The sequence below is a fragment of the Anabrus simplex genome, chromosome 4, assembly GCF_040414725.1.
Source record: "Anabrus simplex isolate iqAnaSimp1 chromosome 4, ASM4041472v1, whole genome shotgun sequence".
Taxonomy (NCBI): Eukaryota; Metazoa; Arthropoda; class Insecta; order Orthoptera; family Tettigoniidae; genus Anabrus; species Anabrus simplex.
Window position 1 is genome coordinate 20,880,370 of NC_090268.1, and position 25,464 is coordinate 20,905,833.

The window sequence follows — 25,464 nt, forward strand, 5'->3', positions numbered from 1 at the left end:
CTAAGAAGATGATGGCCTGCTAAACATCCAGATGGACCGACCTGGAGGGAGATATCATCCGAGCAGTTAAAACTACCCGAGATGAGAGAAGGATGTCGCCCAGCCAGAGCAACCTAAGATGAGGAATCCAGCCAGTCATCGAACCATGGCCAGAGTACCAGCCATGTGACGAACGGAAAAGGAGCAACTGAGGCCCGAGATGCCAAAAGACAAGCTAAGTGTTTACATTAAGTAATCTAATTCTTAATTCATGTATTTTCGTGAAATATGATATATTTAAGATTCTAATAATATGTTAAGTCAGTGTAAAACTGAAAGGATATCTCGTGGAATATGGTTACGTATTAGCAAGTAAGTCAACGAGGTAAATGAGAATACAATTAAGAAGCAAAATATTATCAGAGCTGATTTTAAAGAGTACTAAGTGATGAAAAGGATCTATGAGTTTCGTAAAGCCATCTAGTCTTAGTTTACGTCATAAGTGGATTGCGTATTGAGAAGTGTTATTTGGAGTCATGATATTCCTTGTTGCATGATATCATTAAAAGTACATATACAGCATTTAGGGTTATGTATCGTCTATTATAGTGAATTGGATAATAAGAAGGCACAGTTACGCGAAATGAACGTCATGTCTCAATAATATTAAATGGTATAGAGGAGGTTATACGTGTTGAATACAGATGATGTGGAAGTTAAGAATGTAATAGTTGTTGGTCATAAATGATAATATAGAGTTCTCTGATATGATTTAAGAATAATATTGCGCGTTGTGAGAATTAATGAGACATGTATGTAATGAATACGCCTTATATGGATGAGTTGGTACAGTTAACGATGAAAGTACTGGAAATGAATACGCCGCAGGAATAACTTATAATAAGGTATGGATGCTTAAAAATACGTATTTACTTGAGAATTGAAGATGATTTGGTAGTAGTTACAGCTGTTAATAGATCGTTATATGTGTTTCGTATTGTATTCTCAGTGAATATAGATTGCGAGGTAGACAAGACCATATATGTAACCGACGTAATAAGCATAATACCGAGATGTCATACTGCAAACACTGGTTGAATTTCTTGCACACATAGTATACGTAAAAGAAGCCTATCGGCGGAACGCATATTGAACCGTAATACAATGAATTAAGAATTATACAGGTAGAGTAGGGAAATAGAGTATTTCGTACGTGGAGTATTGTTTTATATTTTAAATTGGAATAGACTAGGAGCCATAATTCAAATGGCAGTAGGGTCGAAAACCTTAGCACGTCGCTCGACTTCTTATTTTCATCAGAAGATATTCGACGCCAACGAACTCAGATTTTACTATAGCAAAATGTGTAAATTATTTGAAGGAATCATGAAATTTTCTTAATGATGAAATAATTGTGTTATTTTAATGCATGTAAATGACTGACTTAATTTTACGAGGATAATTAGGGAAGATTTGACTTCATTTCAGAGATATTAAGTTCATGATATCATAATAGTTTAAAAAATATATATAAGCCAGTGCTGACTTAAACTTTGATTCCTGTAGAAGAATTTGAATTGTTTTTGAGACAATAATTGTGGAGTTCATGAAGATATTTAGGCCTATTCTCATTTCTTGTGATATTTCATTCGTTCAACAAATATGTTTCTTGATTGTTTTTATAATTCAATGAATGATCATTTATAGTGATAGATAGTAGTCAGACTTAGCATGTAAAGTAGTTTTAAGTAAGTTGTGTTATAAGATGATGATCATAGATGAATCCGCGAATATTGCGATGCGATGAAGACGTTCATTTGGATGATATCGCGTAAGGTAATTGTGTTTCTCTTCAAATCCACGTAAAACTTAACTTATAGAAAAATTAAACATTTTTCTGACTCGAGGATACCCTGAGACTATATCTGACTAGCCGGAGTGGTAGCTATGTCTTACCTGGACGCGGGTAGGGTGCAATACGGAAGTGCTATTGAAGGGAAATCTAAATGCACAAATTGATGCAAGATCTAAATGCACAAGCTGGAATGATGGGAGATCTAAATACACAAGTTGGAATGGAAAGACAAGGAAACGAAGATGTTGTAGGGCTTTGGATATGGAAATGTAAATCCAGAAGGCGAGTTGTTGGTGGATTTTTGCAGGAGGAACCAAATGATTGTTGGAAACACCTGGCTTAGGAAGAAGAACAGTCAGAAGATTACAAGGTATAGTTGGGGGGACAGACGAACAAAGACCATGTTTGATTATATAATCAAAGAGAAAGAACACGGGAAGAATCTTTTAGATGTTACAGCCATGCCTGAAGAAGCCTTTGGTGTAGATCGTAGAGTTGTGATAGAAAAACTGAAAGTGAAAAAGACTGAAAAAACCCCCATTATGAAGAGAGAAAATTAAAGTATGGAAATTGGAGAAAAGCATACAACAAGAATTTCAAAGGGAAATAATACCCTTGGTGTGCAGGATGGAGATGGGGACTGCTAAAGATGAATGGAAACGATTTAAGGAAGCACTGGTTGGATGTGTAGAAAAGGTATGTGCTAGAACATCAGAAAATGTGAAAAACAAAGAGACACATTGGTGGAATGATAGGGTAAAAATTAAAGTGAAGGAAAAGAAAATGGCATGGAGAGCATGGAAAACATCTAAGACTAAAGAAACTAGAAGAAAATATGTGGAGGCAAAGAATTTGGCCAAGAAAGTAGTGGAGGAAGAAAAGAGGAAAAGCTGGACATTATTCATACAGATATTGAGAGATGATATGGAAGGCAACAAGAAATTATTGTATGGTATCTTAAGAAACAAAAAGAGAGAGAGATCAAGTAAACACTACATTTGTGAAGGATGAATGACTCAAATGGTATGGCCATGTAAAAAGGATGGCTCAAGTGAGAACAGCAAGAAAAAGGCTCGAAAAGGAACTGGAAGGCAAAAGACCTAGAGGCAGTCCAAGGAAATGGTGGATCAGTCAAGTAAAGCAGGAGCTGGAAAGAAAAGGAGTGGAATGGCACCAAGTTGAGAATGAAGAAATGTACCTCGATAGACAAAGATGGAGAGCACTCTTGTACCGTATCCGAGTGACTGGAGATGGTTAAAGGGGGGTGATGATGACAGTAGTCCGGCTCCGTGGCTAAATGGTTAGCATGCTGGCCTTTAGTCACAGGGGTCCTGAGTTCGATTCCCGACAGGTTAATTCTGCTGACACGGGGGCTGGGTGTATGTGTCGTCTTCATCACCATTTCATCCTCATCACGAGCCGCAGGTCCCCTACGAACGTCAAATCAAAATATCTGCACCTGGCGAGCCGATGCCCTCGGACACTCCCGGCACTAAAAGCCATACACCATTCTATTTCATTTCATGATGACAGTATAGTTTAAAACAAGATAGATATCAAAAACTATGATGAAATATGAACAGATGTATCAATTTCCTCTGGTCTAGTAACATCCAGACCTTTTCAGAGCTCTAATATTTTTGCCATTGTGTAGCCTTGGTTCCAATGCACATGTAAACAACTATCAGTGCAAAAAAAAAATTCTGCCATATAAATCACATCCAACACTCATTACATATCAAAATAACATGTATACTTCTCAAAGGTATAAACAATTACGACACAAACTACCAATCATTTGAAAAGGAATAAAATAGACTAAGTAAACTGCAGGAATTTCTGGAGTGGATATTACTACCTTCTAATAATATGCAATAATGTTTAATATATGAGTCTTGATCCTAGAATTAAAAAAAAAAACCCTCAAATATTTCAAAGCCAAAAAGTCCACTGAAGCATAAAGTGTAAAATATATCACCTATAATCTCCAATATTACACAAGGTACCAGAAAATTGAAGTAAACCAGTCTTCAATGATTTATTGACATTCTCCGCTTCAGCATAATCGTTGACCACTTTTGCAACTTCGTCAGTTTTATCCCTTAATCTGGAAAGAAAAAAAAAAAAAAAAAAAAAAAAAGTTTCAAGGAAATTAGAAATAAATTAATAGACTGTACATTTACAATGTCATATTTATTTATTCTCAATTATATGAGGGCAGATCAAATATAAACGGCAATTATTTTCTAAAATTTATTGCAACAACACAAAAGAATACACATATAGAGATCACTTTTCTACATAGTGTCCTGCCTTCAATAGACATTTTCTCCATCGGATTGGTAAGTTTTTGATGCCGTCCTGATAGAAAGAAGAGGGACATGTGCGCAGCCAGTTGCGCACGAACTCTTCTACACTTGCATCATCATCGAACTGCTGTCCTCCCAGGTCTTGTTTGAGTGGTCCAAACAAATGGTAGTCGCAGGGCGATAAATATGGACTGTACGGAAGGAGTTCCAGTGAATTACCACCAGTTTTTCCCGCGTTAAAGAAGCAGTGTAATGGAGAAGAATGGAGTTTTGCATCGGTTGCCAGCGTCGCTTGTTGCGATACACAGCTTTTGCTTCATCTAAAAGGTGACAGTAGTAGGCTGCATTAACTGTCCTTTGTTTGTGAAGAAAATCCACCAGCAGAACGCCTGCGGAGTCTCAGAAAACGGTTGCAAGCACCTTTCCAGCAGATGGGCATGTTTTGGCCTCAACCGGACCTGCTTCGTCTCTTTGCCGCCACTCCATGCTTGCTTGCTTTGACTCTGGGGTGTAACGGTGCACCCAAGTTTCATCGCAGGTCACAATGCGATGCAAGAAATCCTACCCTTCCTCCTCGTAGCAATGCAGGAGTCTCTGACAAACTTCCTGGCATAAAGATTTTTGTTCCTGGTTGAGGAGACAAGGAATCTTCCTGGCAGACAATTTTCTGAAATGGTGTTCATCACGGATGATGGTTTGAACACTTCTGTAACTTATTCCTAAGGCTAAAAGAATTTGCAAAATTTTTATTTGCCAATCTTCACCAATAATGTCACGAATGGCAACAATGTTGTCTGCAGTGATGCTTGTCTGCAGTCTCCTTTCATGAGGTTCATTTTCCACAGCTTCTCTTCCTGCCACAAAATTTTTATCCCATTCATACACTTGAGTGTGCGAAAGTGTTTCTTCCCCAAACTGTGCACAGAGCCATCTCAAAATTTCAGAAGGTCTGATGCCCTCTTTTGCAAGAAATTTGATAATGATGCGTTGTGCAACAGATGTATGCACCCCTTGCTCACTCATGGCACACCGAAGCACCCCAGCTCGTGCAAACCCCTTCTCCAGACACCCCCACCAACATCCTGGCAAAGCCTCACCTCAGAATTATTACTAACAGCAGCGATACATTCAAATTCACATTTATATTTGAACTGCCTTCATATCTGAACACCCAAATATACTGAATTGTTATTACTGTATTAATTAAAATTACATTTTCAGTCAACTTTTCTGGTGATAAATCTATGGCTATTTGACATTTGTAGCAATTTAGATTACATGTGTAATTACACCAATTAGTACAAAAAACTAATGGTTATTCCATGTAAATATGAGTACTGAGAGTGAAAAAAAAAAAAAAAAATGTTTTAGGTTAAACAATTCTGGTGCGAGAAATTTGCCTTATTTTCCAAGATGGCTACCATTAGGCCATGCAGTCTGTGGTGTAGTTCAGAAAGTTACACGTGGAAATCTGTAACAATAATTTGACATTAAAATAGTCAAGGAAAAGCCTTTCATATGATACTTAATTTAAGAGCACATATTAACAATATGCAGAACAAGAACACCTAAAATATTCCTGATCATCATGTTGCATCAGTTACCGATTAAATACAACAAGAAGCAGGCTTCAGATTAAGAAAAACTGTATGTGTACATCCCAAAATCTTTACACAATTCAATGAGGATGGTTTTGAAACAGAAGAAGAATACAAAAGACTAGAGAGTGTACAAAAAAACAGGATATATGCCAAATTGTTCACCATCAAAAGCATTTCATTCATCATAATCATTTAGGAAAACAATGCAACATGCACAGAGAGCACTACCCAACAGTCTTAATAAAAAATAAAGCAAGTGGTCGATCGTCTTGCAACTAAATTTGGCATCATCTGACAGCCAGGCAGGCATCAACTTTTGAAAATGAGACAAAGTCTCTCATAGTACATTTTTTACTTTACAAAGGCACTGGCACTGCCGGTGGTTCCAAGTGGCCTACGTATTGGCCTCCACGGTATGTACTAGCCATGAGTCTTGGTAGTTGTGCAATTTAAAGATAAAAATTTCATAATGTTCCATTGGAACTGAATCACAATTAAACTGAAACAAGAAATAAAGTGGTTCAACCTATTCAATACAAGGAAAATAAGAAATGTAAACTTTACATTCTTATTTGATTAAAAGCGGGACTGGTTTCGACCACTATTCTGGGTCATCAGCAGCCGATTTTATAAATTTTTATTTATTTTACGCCCACATTGGAGCACTGAAATCAATCTAAAGTCAAATCTTATGAATATTGGTTACAAATGTGGTTGATTTTTCTTCTTTTGTTCCCAGAAATGTTTCATTCTCTCTGACCTGGCTGCCCGTTCTTTGTCAGTTATGTTGTACTGTTTGCGTGTATAGGTCTTCAGTTTAAGTCTCACGTCATTATTTTTTAGGATCCTCTTCTCTTCTATGTTTTCAATTTGTTGAATTGTCAAGCCAAATTCATTTAAATCTTCTTGGACTTCTTTGAACCAGTGATTTTTAGTTTTACTTTTCCAAAAGTAGTTGAATAAATGTTTGAGTATCCTAGTCTCTGGTAATCGTGATATGTGACAGAAAAAGCAACTCATCTTTTCCGCATTGTATCTATCATAGACTCAGTCTCCTGGTATACAACTTCACTAGGTAGCAATCACCATTGTCCATCTACGAAGGCCATCCGGAAAGTGGTACCCGTTTGCGCAATAAAGACACAGGAGAAAATATTAACAAATATACACATTTTTATTGGAAAGAGCATACTTTATACTATTCCTCCACATAATCTCCAAGCAAATTTAGGCATTTGATATAACGTGGGATGAGTTTTTGTATTCCAGCGTCAAAGTCCTCCGCCACCAGCGTATTTAGATACGTAGTCACGGCTCCTGTAAGTTCTTCATCGCTGTCAAATCTTTTTCTTGCCAGAAAGTCTTTAAGCTTCGTAAAGAGATGAAAATCCGAAGGGGCCAAGTCTGGACTATACAGGGGATGGTCGAAGGTTTCCCACTTGAATTGCTGCAAAAGTTGTTGTGTAATCGCAGCTGCATGAGGTCTGGGATTGTCATGAGGAGAATGACGCCTGTAGACAATAGACCTCACCGTCGATTTTGTATTGCCCGCCGTAATTTCTTTAATGTTTCACAATACGCATTAGCATTAATTTTGTCTCCACGGGCCATAAAATCAATGAGCAGTACACCTCGGCGATCCCAGAAAACGGTTGCCATGAGTTTCCTGGTGGACAAAACTGTTTTGAATTTTTTGGTTTGGTTGGTGAGTGAGCATGATGCCACTCCAGTGACTGTCGTTTACTCTCAGGTGATGCATAACAAACCCATGATTCATCCTCAGAAATGATGCGAGTTAGAAAACAGTCTCCTTCATCGGAATAACGTCCCAGAAACGTCAGTGTTGCAGCCATACGCTTGGTTTTGTGCTCCTCTGTAAGCATGCGAGGGACCCACCTTGCACAGATTTTTGAATAATGCAGATGGTCTTTGACAATTTCATGAACAATTGTTCGAGACACATTAGGAAAATGTTCACAAGAGTTCATCAAATGTGACGCGCCGATCGTTCCTCATGCATTCGTCTACTGCGCTCAGCAGTTGGTCTGTAATGACAGATGGTCTCCCTGAACGCTCCTCGTCGTGTGTATTCCCCCTCCCCAGGTTGAAGTTGCGACACCAGCGCCGAACAGACAACTGGTCCATCACATTGTCTCCATACACCTCCGTTAATTGGCGATGAATATCACAAGGTCGAACGTTTCGTGCAATAAGAAATTTAATCACGGCCCTCACTTCACAGCTGGCGGGGTTCTCAATTTGTGTAAACATTTTAAACGATCACAGACACAACACAGGCAATGCTACTGTCACGCAACCTTGCACAGAGCAGGCAGACAAGCCACTGACGCGGTCTGACCTTGCCCAGCGGCTACCCGAGTCGCCAGCGCTTCATGTGGCGCTAACGGATGGCCCTCGTACTCGGTGTTTTTTGTTTAGATTTGTTCTAATGATTCGTCTATCTATTTTCTGTAATTTATCTGTAGTTGATTTCGCATTCAAATTGAATAAGGTTTCACTAGCAGAGGTTGCTTCAGGCTTAATGACGGAGTAGTAGTGTTTAAATATTGCATTTATAATAATAATATATTTAATGCAGCCAAATAGCCATAACAGAGAATATAGGTTACATTGATGGGTTACATATTTGCATAATCACTTATAGACATTGTTCTTCTTGTACAGAATTCAATGTGGTACTGTTCACACGATTTTCCACATAGTTTGCACTCACAGTCTATACTTGGGTCATGGAAGTGTTTTGACTTGCAGAGTAGGTGATGAAAATCGTGAACTGCTAATCTTGTAATGACATGTCTTAATTCAAAATTAGTTTTTGTCCACGAGCGATCTATCATTGCCCCTGTGCCATAGAAGTCTGGTTGGACTTCTTCTCTCTTCTCCGTCAGATTTGCTAGCAGTTTCTTTGATGCACCGGTGTTCGGTAGTGGCATACTTGTCCTGAGATCATCTATGAGAAATGATTCCCTTGCGAGGAGATATACAAGTCTAGATAGTGTCGTTTTTGATACACCTATCACCTTCTCTATATAGTTTGCTTTCACCTTTTCCAAGGTTGATAAGTTCCTCGTTGTTAAATGTGTCCAGATAATTTCAATGCCATAAGTCATTATTGGAAGAATTTTTACTCTGAATAGCAACATTGCTGTTTCCAGACTAAGTGATCTAATGTCTTTTATTTCATGCATTGCCATCATTGCTTGAGTTGCCTTTTCTGTGACATGTTTTGTGAAACAATATGCGCTCGATTGCAGGGTGATGCCTAAATATTTGAAGTCTGATACTATCTTTAATTTTTTATCCCGAATGAAGGTCTCTGCTGAGGCGGGTACTCTCCCTCCTTTCCTGAACACCATGGTGTCTGTTTTTGAGATGTTTATGAACAGCTTGTTTTCGGAGCACCAGTTTTGGACGTCATTTACAGTTTCCTGTAATTTTGTTATGTCTCTTGACCCAATTACAATATCATTGGCATACGCACAAGAAAATACTCCCTCCTTTTGGGTAATTCTTAGGATATCTGCGGTTGCAACTATAAACAGCAAAGGACTCAGTGGGTCACCCTGTAGGACCCCGTTTGATTGAGCTATTGGATCTGATAGAGTGAGGTTATCCGAAACTCGTACTTCGTTCCATTGCAGTATTGATGTGATGAGATAGGTCCATATATTGTTCGTGCCTAGCATCTCCTTAAGCTTGTCTATCACTAGCTTCCTGTTTATCAGGTCAAAAGCTTTAGTAAAATCTATGAAGATGGTGTAATATTTTCCGTTGTCTTCTAAGGCATCCCAGATTTGGTTTAGCAGGAGTTCAATAGCGTTTAGGGTAGATCGTCCCTTCCTAAAACCAAATTGGTTCTCTGGCAGATGCTCATTTATTTCCTCATTTATTTTTCCTGTTATAATTTTGGTGAATATTTTGAAGGGGCAGTTTTCCAGTGCTATGCCTCTGTCGAGAGAGATTTCTTCTTGTAGGTTGGCCAAGTGATGTGTTGTGCTTGTTTTAATTTGGTAATTCTACTTTCAACTGATATTTTCTCTTTTAAGTTCCAAGTTATAATCTCTCCAAGATATTTAAATTTATTAACAACCTTAATTTGTTTGTTATTAGTCAGTGGTAGGTGATGTTTCCACTTCGAAGGAAGGCATCATTTCCGTCTTTTCAAAGGAGATTTGTAATCCAATTTTTGCTGCTATTTGTTCTAACTCTTCAATTTGGAGTTTAGCCTCTTTCACACTACTTGCAAGTATCATAAGGTCATCTGCAAATGCTAGACAATTGAGTTTGATATTTTTGCCAATCTTGATGTTTGGCTGACATTTCTTAGACCATTCTCGCATGACTTTCTCTAATGCACAGTTAAACAGTATTGGCGAGAGACCATCCCCCTGTCGAAGTCCAGTCTGGATTTCAAATGATTCAGACAAGTCTCCTCGGAATTTAACTTTTGCTCTGGTGTTCTTGAGGGTAACACCAACGAGATTAATGGGTTTCTGGTGTAACCCAAATTCTTTAAGGATTGTAAGTACGATGAATACTGTCATATGCTTTCTTGAAGTCAACAAAAGTGATAACTAGCTTTTTGTTTCTCATTCTTTGATGGTTCATAATCCACTTAAGACTAATGATTTGGTCAGGACAACTTCTTCCACGTCGAAATTCCCCCTGATACTCTCCAAGTTCTTGGTCGAGCTGTTCTTGAATTCTCGTGAGGATAATTCTAGACAGGATCTTATATGTGATATCAAGTAGAGAGATCCCTCGGTAATTATTTGGATCCAGTCTATCCCCCTTTTTGTGTATTGGATGAATTATAGCTGTATTCCATTTTGCAGGCAGTTTTTCAGAGTTCCATATGTCTATGATGTGTTTGTGTAGGTTTTGAAGTGTTTGGTTATTTGCATTCTTCCACAGCTCTGCAACCACTTGATTTTCTCCTGCAGCTTTATAATTCTTGAGCCTATTAATCGCTTGAAGTACCTCATGGAAATCTGGTGGAATAACCTTGTCTAAACGTGTTTTATTTTTTGGATCAGGTGAAAATTCTAGGTATTCTTTTGGGTCTTCAGCATTTAGTAATTCTTTGAAGTGATCAGCTAGAATTTTGGCATTCTCCTGATTATTGTGTGCTAGTTGTCCCTGTTTATTTCTCATCATGAGTGTAGGTGGAGTATACCCTGATTGATATTGTTTAAATGTCCTGTAATAGTCTCGTGTCTTATGTTGTTTAAATGATTCATCTATGTTAGCTAGGTTTTCTTTTTGACGGTCTCTTTTGATTCTTCTAAGTTCTTTGGCCGTTTGTCTTCTAGCAATAGTTAGTTCATCTCGAGAGTGTGCCATTTTCTTTTGTTGGTCATTTAGCCATGCTTTGTGTCTTTTCTTTATTGCCATATCACATTCCTCATTCCACCAGGCGTGTTTCTTTCTCCTTTTCATAGGAGCAATTTCTTTGGCAATATTTTTCAGTTTATCAATAATCGTTTCCAGTTTGTCGCTTAAAGTTATTTTGGATCTCTCTGTATACACAGCATTATTTATTAAGTAGCTGGGGTCATATTTCCTCCTTCTAGTGAATTTAGATGGTTTGTGATGTTTTCTTGGGGTTAACTTGATTTTAATCTTTGAAATACAATGATCAGAATCAATTAAATATAAAACAATGCATAGGAAAACAATAAGAACAGGATTAGTCTTTCACTGAAAGCAGTTCAAGTAGCACTATAACACTATGGGGATTAGCACTGCATGATGTAAGAACCTAAAATCCAGAAGAAGTTGAAGATCAGTAATTTAAATGAAAGAAGGTGCAAGTTCTCGCCGAGCAGCATAACATACTGTTCTGCATTTTTAAAGAATCTATCATACAAGTTTCTATAAACATTAATATATACTCCAATTACATTAAACTGTATTATATACTTTTGCGCCTAGAAGCATTTTCAGGCTTGATCATTGAACTATTCACCGAGTTTCATTATCATTTAGAAGCACAGTGCCGGATGTTACGTATGTTATGCTGCTCGTCGAGAACTTGCATCTTGTTTCATTTAAAAGACTGATCTTCGACTTCTGGATTTTAGGATCTTACATCACACAGTGCATATCCCCATAGTGTTACAGTGCTTCTTGAACTGCTTTTAGTGAAAGACTTATCCTTTACTTATTGTTTTCCTATGCATTGTTTTATATTTTTATTTACTCAGCTGATGATGACCCCGAATAGTGGTCAAAACCGGTCTGGCTTTTAATCAAATAAGAATCTAAATTTTACATTTCTTATTTTCCTTGTATTGAATAGGTTGAACCACTTTATTTCTTGTTTCAATTTAATTAGGTGTGCTATTTACCAACTGATGAGCCCAATTTAGCACAATGGGGCAAAACACTGGCAACCAGGAATGAGTTAGCTGAAAAGTTTATAATGTCTAATAATGGACCAACTATATTGGTATCAACAGAAAATAGCGACTGTTATGCACTGATCAACCGCTCTCGATACAGCAACTACACACTGCATACGAGTGATGTAATGTCTCGGCAGTTGCCAGGATGGCCAATTACATTACAACTAGAAATTCATGTGGAGAAAAGGAAAGATGTCCAAAAGGGGTGTTTGTAATGACAGTGATTAACATTCTTTCAAGGTCCACCTATTCAATACAATGACAAATATAGGTACCGGCCTAAAACCAAACCACCTTCACTTACAATAATGACATCCACAAAATCACCAACCTTTTCCGGAAACACAACGTAAGAATTTTATTCAAAACCAACAATAGAACCTCCGAAATTTTACACAACTCTGCATCAATCAATACCCCCAATATCTACTCCAAATCTGGAATATATAGACTAAAATGTAATGAATGCAGCAGCTCTTATGTGGGTCAAACAGGACATAACTTTATGATTAGATATTCAGAACACGTCAACGCGATTAGGCACAATAAGTTCTCTGCCATGGGTCTACATATGCATGACACCAATCACAAATTTACCGACATTGAACAAGGTACGGAAGTAGTACGGAGTAGAGTCATACTCTGAGCAGAATGGATGTGACGTGGCAAGAGCAGCATGCGTACATTAAACTAGCAATTTGCTGGGGTCGCATTGCCAAAGAATGATAAACGTACTGTACCGAAAAAAAAACCAGGAAATAAAGAATCCGCCTTGTCAATACTCCTGGTTTTTTTTTTTTCCAGTGCAGTATGTTTATTACTGTAAGCAGTCAATCATCATTATCTGTTTACAGTTCCAGTTTCCTGGGTACTGTTGACAAGCCTCTTCCATTCTCCTCTATTCATATATGAGTAAGTCTTGCTCTTCATGACATCATCCAGTGACCTTCCCTTACTTGCAATATCAGCCTTGATCATGTCTATCCAATGGGTTCTAGGTCTTCAAACCCTCCATCTACTTCTCTTTCCAGCTGTATTCGGCCTGTTCTCGTAGGTTTCATTCTCTTTACGTGTCCGAACCACTGCAGTCATGACGTCCTGACTCTGTCTAGCAGACATGACTTAATCCCAGCTTCTCTCCTCACCACTTCATTTCTTAACTCATTCATCTTGGTTTTCGTCTCTGATGCCTGAATCTCTCTTTGTGAGGGTACATGTTTCAATACCATAAGTCAAGATTGATATGAAGTAATTGTTGAACATGGTTAGTTTCACTTTCTTTGGGATCTTTTCCTCCAAAAGGAGGGTTCTTACTTCTCGTCTGCACCCTGTTGGTCATCCCTTGAAACTATGGGAAACTGTCTACACTCTTCAGTTTGTAGTCTCGCAGTTTGATTCTTGGTGGTCGGTAATTTGTGTTCACTGCCATTACGACAGTCTTTGCCTCATTGATCTTGAGGAACTCTGCCATCCACGTGGTGAGTTTTGTCTGCACTTCTTCAGTTTCTCCCCCAGATTTCATCAGCAAAGCCACTGCACTGACTTCACCCAAAGTCTCCTTAATGCTCTTCATTATATCATCCATAATTGTGATAAATAGTAGTGGGGATAGCAATCTTCCCTGCTGGACTTCACTCTTCATCCAGAACCACGGTGAATGTCCCTCTCTATGCCGCACAGTTCTTGTACAGCATCTGGATTTTCCTTACCAATCCTTCAGGCGCTTCCCTCTTCCTCAAGCATTGCCAGATATCCTCTCGTGCAAAACTATCAAATGCCTTTTCAATGTCAAGTTTATAGATTGCCAAAGAATGTCATACAGAGCTTGTGGATGCTGTGATTGCAACACCATGAAGAAATAAGTTGTGCCAAAGTCCTTCCCTTGTGAAGCTGATGGTCATTGTGGCTTACCAAAGTCAGAAGTATGATTGCGTGTCACTTCGTTCTACGTGGCACAATGGTGACAGTGACGCACTGCACACACAGTTATGGCATGTTCATCATCATTTTCCAGCTCCATTTTCCCAGGTGTGGTGTACAAGCGCTTGCCACTTCTTCCCGTCAATGTGTAGTTTCTGTTCCTCTATGTCCTCCTACTTGCTGACGTCTGATTTCACTGTGTCTATTCGTCTATTCCTTGGTCTCCCAACTGGCCTCTCCTTCTTCACTTCTCTGTCAAAGTAATTCCCTGTTGTTCTTGTTACGACCATCCTCATAACACGTCCAAACCATAGTAGCCTATATCTTCCTAAAAACTCGGTAACAGGTATTTTGATGCCAGCCTCCTTCCTGTCTGCTTCATTTCTAATCTTGTTCTTCCTGGTATTTTGGTTCATTGTTCTGATGAATTTCATTTCTGTTGACTGGATTTTACTATTAGCCTTGTTATACAGGGTTCATGTTTCAAATCCCTATGTGAGAAATGGAATGAAGTAAGTATAAAACATGCTATTAGGGACAAATACCCAGATCTTCTTAACAATGCCATCCTTCTGCATCACAAAGTCAAGCTGCATGCAGCAGAAGCTGTACGGAGGCAACTTCAGTGCTGGGGTTGGGAAGTGCTGGAACACCTGGAACACTTGCCGTACTCTCTGGATCTGTCTCCCTGCAATTTTGACCTCACCGCCCAAGTGAAAGAATCATTGCATGAGAGAACATCGTCAAGGCTATGAAACATGAGAATGCAAAATTCACACAGGATGAGGCGACTGGTATCCGATGTCTCCTGCATCATTTGGAATATGCTGTGGACAACCTAAGGGTTTACTATGAGGGTATAACATTGTCAACTCACCTTCACTGCATTCATCATTTTCTGCAGCTTTGGTTCCATAGTTTGACATCCGCACACTGTCACAGCTTCGGGACTACTGTCGGCCAATTACCTGCATCAAAACTGGATGACATCACCGACTCTACACTCTTCGTGGATGTTCTTGGCGTTTCTAGTGCTGTGTATTATGACTTCCCCTGTACCTCCCCTCTCCAACTGGCCTACATAAGCAGCTCTCTCTGTCTGCTACTTTGAGGTGTTCTTCAGCTGTTGGAGAGAGGGCAACATCTGTGTGTTATGCTGATGTAAATTTTCACACCAGTAGGGAACTTATTCTTTGACCATAATGTACTATAAACTTGGCATGATTATGTTCTGGAGTGGTTGTACTTCATTAAGTATCCATAAGGGAGCAGCTGGATGTCTTAATTCCTTTTGTTTGAAATGCTGTTTTAATTTATGTGACAATGAATTTTCTGTGTGTCAGTACTCTTGAAAATTTCTGGTACTTAATTAGTTTACATTCTTCTATTGCGTAACAGTCTTGCCTTGAACTTGTTCAGGTTTATCCTGTTGGGCGAAATGCATCTGTGTTACATCCAGTGTTTTCTAGAAGTTGATATTCAAATAGCACACTACTTTCTAGTCAGGGCAATTCTTATAATATGCCGATACTTTGTAATTTAAAATGTTGATCTTTATTCATTCTCCTATTCCATTCTTTTCCTTATCCTCCCTTATGACTCCTATTTGTCTTTGTACAGTTGGTTGGAAAACATCTGTTCTGTTTAATGAATATTACTGTACCGGGAGGTACATCTCTAAGCCGCATATTTAAATGTTGTGCTCCAATAGAACTTCTCTACTAGAGAAACAGTGAATTTGAAACTAGACCTACTTAAACCTTTACTCAGAAGATGTCACTACAGTAATTTGATGTAATTTTCTTATTGTGAAGTTTCATGTACTGTATGAAATTCTACGCGTTTTGTTTACCAGTCATCAAGAAGTTTGGACTTTCTTCAATAGAGGTCACTGCTAAAAAACTATGATCATGTACCCTGGTGCAAAACGGATGAACATTGATTCAAAGAAGTTTTGTATTCATAAGTTACTTTTTACTAAATTATGTTCATTCATTTTTGGCTTGGCAACATTGATCTTTTCTTTCCACCAGTTTTGAATCCAACCAATCAAGAATTTCTGTAATTAATTTTCTACCAATCACCATCTTCTTCTTTGATTTTGAGTGTAACTTTTAAATTCTCCATAAAAATTGAGAGGGTGGGGCTAGTTTATTCATGAAAGGTCTCGAACTTTCCCCGAGGGTTTATGAACTGCAGATTTTCACATCTACTGGCCATTTGATCAACATCTAACTAAGTGTGTGTGTGTGTGTGTGTCAAGCAGGAGGCGCCTCTTTCATCAGGCAGCAGTTCTTCAGCAAGGTAATGGCCTATTAACATCTTTATTTCTTGCTAGCTCTGCGGTTTAACCCGAGGGGGTGGTCCGAAACCTTAACTATGTAATCTACTTTTCTGAAAATGTAATTTCTGCCGGCTTATGTAATTTCTTCATGAAATCTTTAACTGTAAATCGGGGATAGAGAGTGATGAACCCTCTCGAGCTCCCCTTCATATTGGTTTGAGGTGACTACATTTTGTAACTGGTTTTCTTCCTTTCCGTAATGTATTCAATTATCTTATATGAGTCACCTCCATAGTTTGGGAATAGCCCCTGTTTCATCGGCCTAGTGCCCTTTAGGTTTTAAGAATGCATATTTAGGAGTGCAAGTACACGCTTCCATTCATTTTGTGTTCAGTCCATTTATTTAACTGTTATTTCTTTTACACGAAGGCCCTATAGGTTGGGTACGAGATACCCCTGTATCAGTTTGTAAGCTGGGCCATGGAAGGCCAAAAGGTGTAAGATACTTTTGGTGTTGCCTTGAATAGGCATGAAAACTGAAAGCCTGTTAGCTCTTTTTCAAAGTAAGATTGCTGAATGCCTTTTGAAGGCTTGATATTGTGAGTTGGGAGCCAGCGCTCCATGTACTGAGGGAATTCTTCCCTGATATAAATTTGTACTCTTTTGTAGATTTGAGCTGGGAACTTAAAAATTGTAAAACTAGGGGCTTGTAGCCCAAGAGCGTGAAAATTCTGAAATCTTCGACCTTTGTAAGTCTTGTTTTTAAATTGTTATGTCATTGTTATCTTACTAAGTGAGAATTTGTTAACTTGTTGCTTTTTGAAAATATAACCTTCCATTTCAGTTTAAATTATTTCTTGACATAGTAGTTAGACCCATTCGCCCCGGCACCTTCTTTCGCCTCTGCTGGTCCACGGGTAACCCCGTAACAATTACCATCAATACTATAGTGATGACATCCAAATTGTTGCTATCACCGAGCTTTGCAATATTTCCTTTGTGATTTGTTGTGAAAACCGTTATAATTTTTCGATATTTTGGTGCTGTACTATTCTTAACTTGTTGTGTCTTGTGTTTCAATACATCTAATTTTGTTCACTTGAAGTTGCCAGTTCTTGTTCATCTTCTAGTGCCCTTGTAATTTGCTGACTACTTGTACATTGCTATTTATATCTTCCCTTTTTGTACCATCCACGGTACACCTCTCATTGTCCAGCACTTGAATTTGTTGCTTCCACAAATCTTTTTTATCTTTTGTAAATAAATAAATGTATTAATAATAACCTACCCACCACAAAGGTTTACTGTACTCTTGATTTCACGGCAGACAGTCTCCTTGCTACACCTGGCATTATTCATACATTAAATAACACTGGTATGTTTTTATTGTTTACCCACCTCTTCAATACAATTGCAATATTGCAAAGAAAGTGATCTTATTTTTTTATATGAGAACGTTTCTGTTAAACTTAATACAGTGAGTTTCTCTCATCGGTTGGCCGGCAGGTGCTCCCAGCTTATCTGCCTCCTGTTGACTCATCACTTCCCGTTACACAGCGCAACGACAGCACAGGAATGCCCGCATTTTGCAGTTCAGGTCCGTGCTTAGAACGTGTTTTAAATGTTGATCTGTCACTTCAACTGATCAAGAGTTTTGAAGTGTTACTTCGGGGTATAATTCTCATGTGTACACGGTAGAGGAAAAGGTATTTATGTAGGATGATTATATGAAAACAAGAGTCTTGCAGGAAAGTCGTTAGGTGACTCGTAATACAATTTCCAGGTGTACGCCCTCCACATAGAGAGACTGCGAAAACTTCTAAACAAATTGAGAAGAACTGGTTCTTTACTCGGTAAGAAGCGAAGTGTAAAAAGAACATGTACTTAATGAGGAAAAAGTAAATGCAATCAAAGAAAGATGGTTTACACGGTACACATGTACACATACATACACCTACGAAATTCTTAAGACGACTTGGACAAGAGGCCGGAGTTTTGAAGAGCTCAGCATGGCAGGATATGAAAATGTTAAAATTGAACATATATCTGGAGAGAAATAGTCTCAATTATGGAAGACGAACTTATGCACGTGAATCAGAGTTTCGTACGATGATGCCAGAAATGTGCGGATGCAGGAGGAGAATATTTCCAATATCTCCTGTTATAGGGTACGAGCTTATTTTCTTAATTCTTAATTACTAATTTAATTCTTATTTCCTTAATTATCAGTCTGAATACCTATACTACAAACAGTTTGGGGAGATTGTGATTCAGGAACGGAACTCATGTTTTCTTGCATTTCACTTAGTCTCCCTTTCCTCCTCTTGTACCTGACTATCAGTTTCCTCTGTATTTTGTCGTCATCAGATCTTTCTGGTAGCATATGCAAAGTAGGTTTATATCCAGGGCTATCAGGGTCCCTGGTAGGTGTTCCATCAGTGAAGTGTCGGCTGCAGATTCTGAAATTACTGACAGGAACCTACGGTTTTCCATCAAGTGCTGAATGTTTTAAAGATGTTATCCACGCTTCTCTTCTGATCTTATGGGCAGCTGCAGCTGAAAAACGAAAAAATTTTGTTCCTGGTGGGTTGTTTTCGTAGGTGTAATTACAACCGTACATAGGACAGTTCACGTGACACTGCGTTTACTGGTACTATGAGCTTCGTTCATGCTTAGAGAATATGCTGAAAAAACCTAATCAGAATGTAGGCTACCTCAGTAAGCAATGTGAACAGTCAAAGACGTACAGCTAGTAAAATAAAAAAACACTATTTACTAACTCGATGGTGAAAGATGCTCCTACTGCTCCTACCAATTACTTCAGATTAAGCCACCAGATGGCAGCACTCACTATACGAGCTTATTTTCTTAATTCTTAATTACTAAGCTGCCTCTGTGGATCAGCGGTAGAGTGTCGGCCTCTGGATCCCAAGATAGCGGGTTCAAACCCGGCAGAGGTAGTCGGAATTCTGAAGGGCGGGAAAAAGTCCATTCGACACTCCATGTCGTACGATGTCGGCATATAAAAGATCTCTGGTGACACATTTGGTGTTTACCCGACAAAATTCATTAAATCTCAGCCATAGACGCCTAAGAGAGTTTCGGTTTACTCGGTCTGCCATCTAGTGGGGGCCTAGAGTAAAACGGAATATTGAAATTGACGAGCAGACAGCCAGATGGCGTCAAATTGAAATGTCTGCACATGGTAGCTGAGGCCATACGATTATTATTATTATTATTATTCTTATTAACCCGTATACTGGGGAGCGCGACTTAAGTCGCTCGAGGAAATAACCAGCCAGGTGGGGAGAGCGTCTTTAGTCGTACGCTGCTATTTTATTTTTTTCCTCGACTCTCAGCTTAGCCAGAGTTATGAAATTCAGTCCTCGTTATCTGCATACCGCTGTCATCAAGTGGTATTTTTAGTAAGTACTTCCGCTTAACAGAAACAGATCAGAGAGAGATGTATATCATTCAACATAATTCGCTTCCGTGCAAAAGCGCGCTATGTGTTCGCCTCGCATGGGAACTAGACTAATCAGCTGCGTCCTTGCTATGTGCTTACTCGAATACTTTAGTGTTTTATGAGACTGGGAACTGTATAGTATATCAGTGTGAAAAGGAGTACTGTAATTTCGGGAAGGAGTGAATTTGAACTTATAGATGCGTTGCACTTCTGTTGTTTCATAAGAGTACTTTTCAGTCATAATTATGTCTTCTAAACGACATCGAGTTGAAGAATTACGTGATGACAGCTTGCGTTCACTTGTACATGAAATGTTGGAGTTTAGCGACGAGGACGATGACTTCAGTGACTTCCATTCAGATAGTGAAGATAATTCGTTCTCTGGAGAAGGAGGCACATGTGGTACAGGACAGCATTCTGGTGCTATCACAGCGAATGGTCGCGGGTTCGAAAGTAACACCTCGGGTGACGACAGTGACGATGGAGAGATACAGGCAGATTCAAACTGCAGTGATATGTCAGGGCCTATTACGTGGGTAGAAGATGGACAGAAAAGGAGTAGATTTCCAACAAAGTTAATTCCTGGAGTAAAAGGACAGTTTATGGATGTAAAGACTCCAGAGGATATTTACGAACTGTTTGTGGACGATACTATCTGTAAGTATATTGCTGAGCAAACTAATATTTATGCGCAGCAGAAAATTCGTGGTTCACAAAATGAAACGGAGGAGTAGGGAAAAAGACTGGATACCTACAAATAAGGATGAAATAAAACTTTTATTCGGACTTTTGCTTCTTCAAGGGATTATCCACAAACCTACAATGGGGCATTATTTTTCTCGTAACAAGTTACTGGCCACGCCCATATTTTACGAGACCATGACGGAAAAGAGGTTTTTCCTTCTCTTGAAATTTCTCCATTTTTCTGACAATGAGGCCTGCGATGGGCAGATGCCTCCTGAACGATACAAGGTAAAGCCAGTCTTTGATCACTTTGTGAAAATGTTTCAACAGGCTTACATCCCGGATGACCAGCTATCCATAGATGAAAGCCTTCTTCTATGGAAAGGTCGCCTTGGTTGGAAGGTATACATTCCAAAGAAAAGGTCCCGGTTCGGAATGGAATCTTACAAAATTTGCGAAGCGAAAACGGGTTACGTGTGGAATATGTTGTGGTACACGGGAAAATCAACAGAACTCAAGAGTGAAGTCCATGGCATCGATCTATCACAGTCTTCCAAGCCGACGAGAATTGTGTGTACTCTGGCAGATAATCTACTGAAACAAGGATACCTGATAGGAATGGACAACTACTATAGCAGCCCTGAATTATACGACCTGCTAAATGACCTCGATACTGACGCAGTGGGTACAGTAAGAACCAACCGGAAAAATCTCCCTAAGGAACTTATGAGTAAAAAGCTGAAGGGAGAGGTAACAGCTGCTTATCGAAAGAAACTCATGGTTCTAAAATGGAAGGACAAGAGAGATGTTTGCATGCTCAGTAGTATCCACGATGCTGAAATGCGAACTGTCCCTATCAGAGGAAAGGACGAAACCAAAGAGAAACCTGTAGTTTGCATAGACTACAATGATTCTATGGGGGGAGTTGACCTTTCCGATCAGTACGTCATTACGTACTCCACACCAAGGAAGCGAATGAAGAAATATTACCAGAAAATTTTCCGGCATCTTCTGGACCTCGTGGTATTCAATTCATTCATCATTTTCCGGCAACATGGAGGAAAATTATGCAGTTCAGAATTCACCTCATCGATAAAATCCTCGAAAAGTACACAGGTTCAATCCCCGCTGAAGCAATGCCTGTCCTTTCAGTTAGACCACTCCCCGCTGCTCCCACAGAAAGATTCAGCGGTAGGCATTTTCCTGATGTGAATCCACCATCGGGAAGAAGGCAGCACGGTGTGAAGAGGTGCGTGGTGTGTCTGACGAAAAGAGAGAGACGTGAAATAATCTACAGGTGCAGTGACTGCGACGTCGCTCTCTGTGCAGCTCCGTGTTTCCGTGTTTATCACATGCAAGATGTGTAAAAACAGTGCGTGAGATGTAAACTGTGTGACTAGTGTAAATAATATAATTAGTGAAATCAGTCCTGATGTGTAAATTCATTTCGATAAAGAAGTAATTATTGTGAGAAGATGATTAGAACCAGGCTACCACTGTAAGTACTTACTCTCAACTTATTACTGCGATTGCAAACCCTGAATGAAATGTATTTCTCTCAACTGCGGTATTTATTTCAGAAATTGTAGATTAGTTAATGATTATTTGCAGTGTATAGGCTTTTAATTTTCCTGAAATTAATATGAAAATATAGATATTCTGAAAAGAAATTTATATTTGTAATATACAGAAGTTAGTACGAGACTTAGGTCGTTTTTGCTCCAAAACTATAACACCCACAAATATTAACAAATAGGCAAAAAATCACTTTCTATATCAGAATTAGGATATACGTTGCATTTTATTATCAAGTATATCGAAATTTGGAAGGTTTCTTGAATTTATTTGATTATTTTTCGAGTTACGAAAATTCGTCCCCACCAGAACAGAGTTACCGTATCGCGCGCTCCCCAGTTAACGGGTTAATTACTAATTTTCTTAATTTTAATTGTTATCTCATGTCATGCATGGATCAAGTGAACGAAGTGCTGTCCTTGTTGCCTATGACACAGAATGGGAAGTGATGAGTCAACGGGAGGCAGATAAGCTGGGCGCGCCTGCCGGCCAACTGATGAGAGGAACTCAATTTATAACTTTTGCATCTCACAAATATTTTGATTTGAAACTTGATTTTTTAAACCCTTACCCTTTTTTTGTGTTGCACCATTTACCATATCTTCATTAAGAAAACAACAACAATATATTATTTACCGTTTGCATTAGTTAAATTGCTGTTATGGCAATATTAGACAAAAATCGTAGATCCCTGTATCCAATAGTAGCAGCAGGATACTTTGTTGAAATCTAATATTGCCTTCCGAACGTTGCCTCAGTTACCATGGAATGCACCTAATACTTAATTCACTGATTAGGCAATAATTTCCATTTCATTCTTTGACCAGAATTGTTTTATTTAATTGTATAAACTATACATAACATTAAAAGAAAATAAATACCCAGCATTCTTTCTTGCATAAGCTCCAAACGCAGTGCACATTTCAGCAAAATGTTTCTCCACGGAAGATATTCTTTCCAGGATAAATTTAGCCTGCTGATCACTGAAAATAAAGATACAATTTATTTCATAAGTATCCCAATACATTACTGTAGGCCTAAGTTATAATCTATACAGACCAGCAAAATTAATGGATCACTTGAATTTTCAATGGAAAAAGCATGTTAAGTTGTGAAACATTTCTTTTATAATTTACATTGATTATTTTAATGAAAAGAGCCTCCGTGGCTCAGACGGCAGCGCGTCAGCTTCTCACCGCTAGATACCGTGGTTCAAATCCCGGTGACTCCGTGTGAGATTTGTGCTAGACAAAGTGGAGGCGGGACAGATTTTTCTCCGGATACTCCGGTTTTCCCTGTCATCTTTCATTTCAGCAACACTCTCCATTATCATTACATAGCATTTATCACTCATTAATAAATCACCTTGGGAGTGGCGACCCCATTGTAATAACAGCCTCTATATGTTTCATTCATTACATCCCTGACCCGGTCAATGACTGGAAAACAGGTTGTAGGTATTCATATTCATATTTTAATGAAAAACATCTAACTAAGGGTAGCAATAACAGACAGATAATATTACTTTGATAATTTTTGCTTGAAAATAATCAATGTAAATATTTTTTCCTTTGAAAATTCAAGTGGTCTATTAATTTTGCCAGCCAGTGTATAATAATTTGGTGGAAAATTCAGAGCAAGAGTTCATCCTTACTCAGTTCATGTTGGTTTTCAAGTGGCATATCAAAATTCAGGAAAGATAAAAGAGGGGAAACCTCACCAAGTTAAAATATAAAACATTAAGAAGTGAATTCCCAAACCAAGAATGCGATGTTACACAAGGATGGGGACCAAATGAGTGTGACAGGAAGTGATAAGAAGAAGAAACAGATCTGGGGGAGAATTGGGATTAATGAAGGATGAGTATGTCTGTGAAGATCTGCTTGATGATCAAGCTTGACGTTTAAAGGGGCCTAACATCTAGGTCATCGGCCATTAATGGTACAAAATGAGACAAAATGTAAAATTCTAAATTCCCACGGAGGGAATTAGATATTTTTCACCAATAGAGCATGTCAAAAACATATCAGATGTAAGGCTTTTCAGGCGTTTGCTCTATTAACCAGCGCTTCGTCTTAGGTCTGACACTAGACTCGTCAGAGTGAGAGCAAACGCCTGAAAAGCCCTACATCTGATATGTTTTTGACATGCTCTATTGGTGAAAAATATCTAATTCCCTCCATGGGAATTTAGAATTTTCCATTCGGAATTGCTAGGCGGGCAATAATTCCATTGTGGAGATTTATCTCCCGTATGCAGTTATCAGACTGTGCCTCTTATATAGGCTTCTGATAAGTTCACCTGCATACACCCAGCGCCAGTGGGTAGGGTCTGACACATCCCACTCTGACGAGTCTAGTGTCAGACCTAAGACGAAACGCTGGTTAATAGAGCAAACGCCTGAAAAGCCTTACATCTGATACAAAATGTAATGACAATTTAAAAGTCCAAAATTCATCCACTGACCAGAATTCAAAACATGATGATGAGGAATGAATGGATGAATATGAATTTAAAATAATCAGTGGATCCAACTCACAATACTGGAAGTTAGAAATAATTCAAAAATCAATCGACTGACAAGAATTCAAAAAAGAGATGATGAACAATGTTTATGAACTTAAAAAACAATCAGTGGATTGGACCTGCAATACCCCACCTTCCCAGAAACTATCTTAAAACAAGATATATACTGACCAAGGGGCTACTTCCAAAGCACAATCCTGAATCGAGATGCTTGTTGTCTAAAGCGATCCAAAATCCAGGTCAATGGCCCCTCATAATGGTACTTTTGCTAGTAAAGTAGAACCATGGTATTTCTCAAGTAGCGGTACTAATCAAAAGTAACGTAGACTCACGGTGTTCCGCACATTATGGTACTACTCACAAGTAGTGTACGGCGCACAGGTAACGCAGACCTATGGTGTTTCTCACATAATGGCGACACTCATAGGAAACGCAGACCCACGGTGTTGCTCATATTGTGGTACTAATTACCGGCAATGCCCAGACCTGTGGTGTTTCACACATAATGGTATTAATCACAGGCAACGTAAGCCCGTGGTGTTCTGCACATAGTGGTACTAATCACGGGTACTATAAAACCTGTATTGATTCATTCTCTGTTGCTACCAATCACAAACCTATTTTGCACCTAACATAGTGCTATGACTCGCAAGTAAAGGTGACCCATGGTGTTCCCCGCACGATGATACTAATTACAAATAGTCTCATGGTTCTTAATCAATCATCCCTTGGTTGCCCCTTACGACGGGCAGGGGATACTGTGGATGTATACTTCGTCTGCGTCCCCCACTGACGGAGTTCTATGAAGATGGAGTTTGTCGCAGATTGTTTCCACGG

General features: G+C 38.9%; 1 protein-coding gene across 1 annotated transcript in view; it reads right to left on the reverse strand.

The window, feature by feature from the left end:
- Window positions 1-25,464, reverse strand: part of Fam92 (CBY1 interacting BAR domain containing protein Fam92) — a 136,862-nt gene that overhangs the window by 92,362 nt on the left and 19,036 nt on the right. The window contains exons 2-3 of the mRNA XM_068227343.1: window positions 22,983-23,084; window positions 3,813-3,941 (exon numbers count right to left, since the gene is read on the reverse strand). Of these exons, the coding sequence (XP_068083444.1) occupies window positions 3,813-3,941; window positions 22,983-23,084 (231 nt within the window). The remainder of the gene's footprint in view (window positions 1-3,812; window positions 3,942-22,982; window positions 23,085-25,464) is intronic.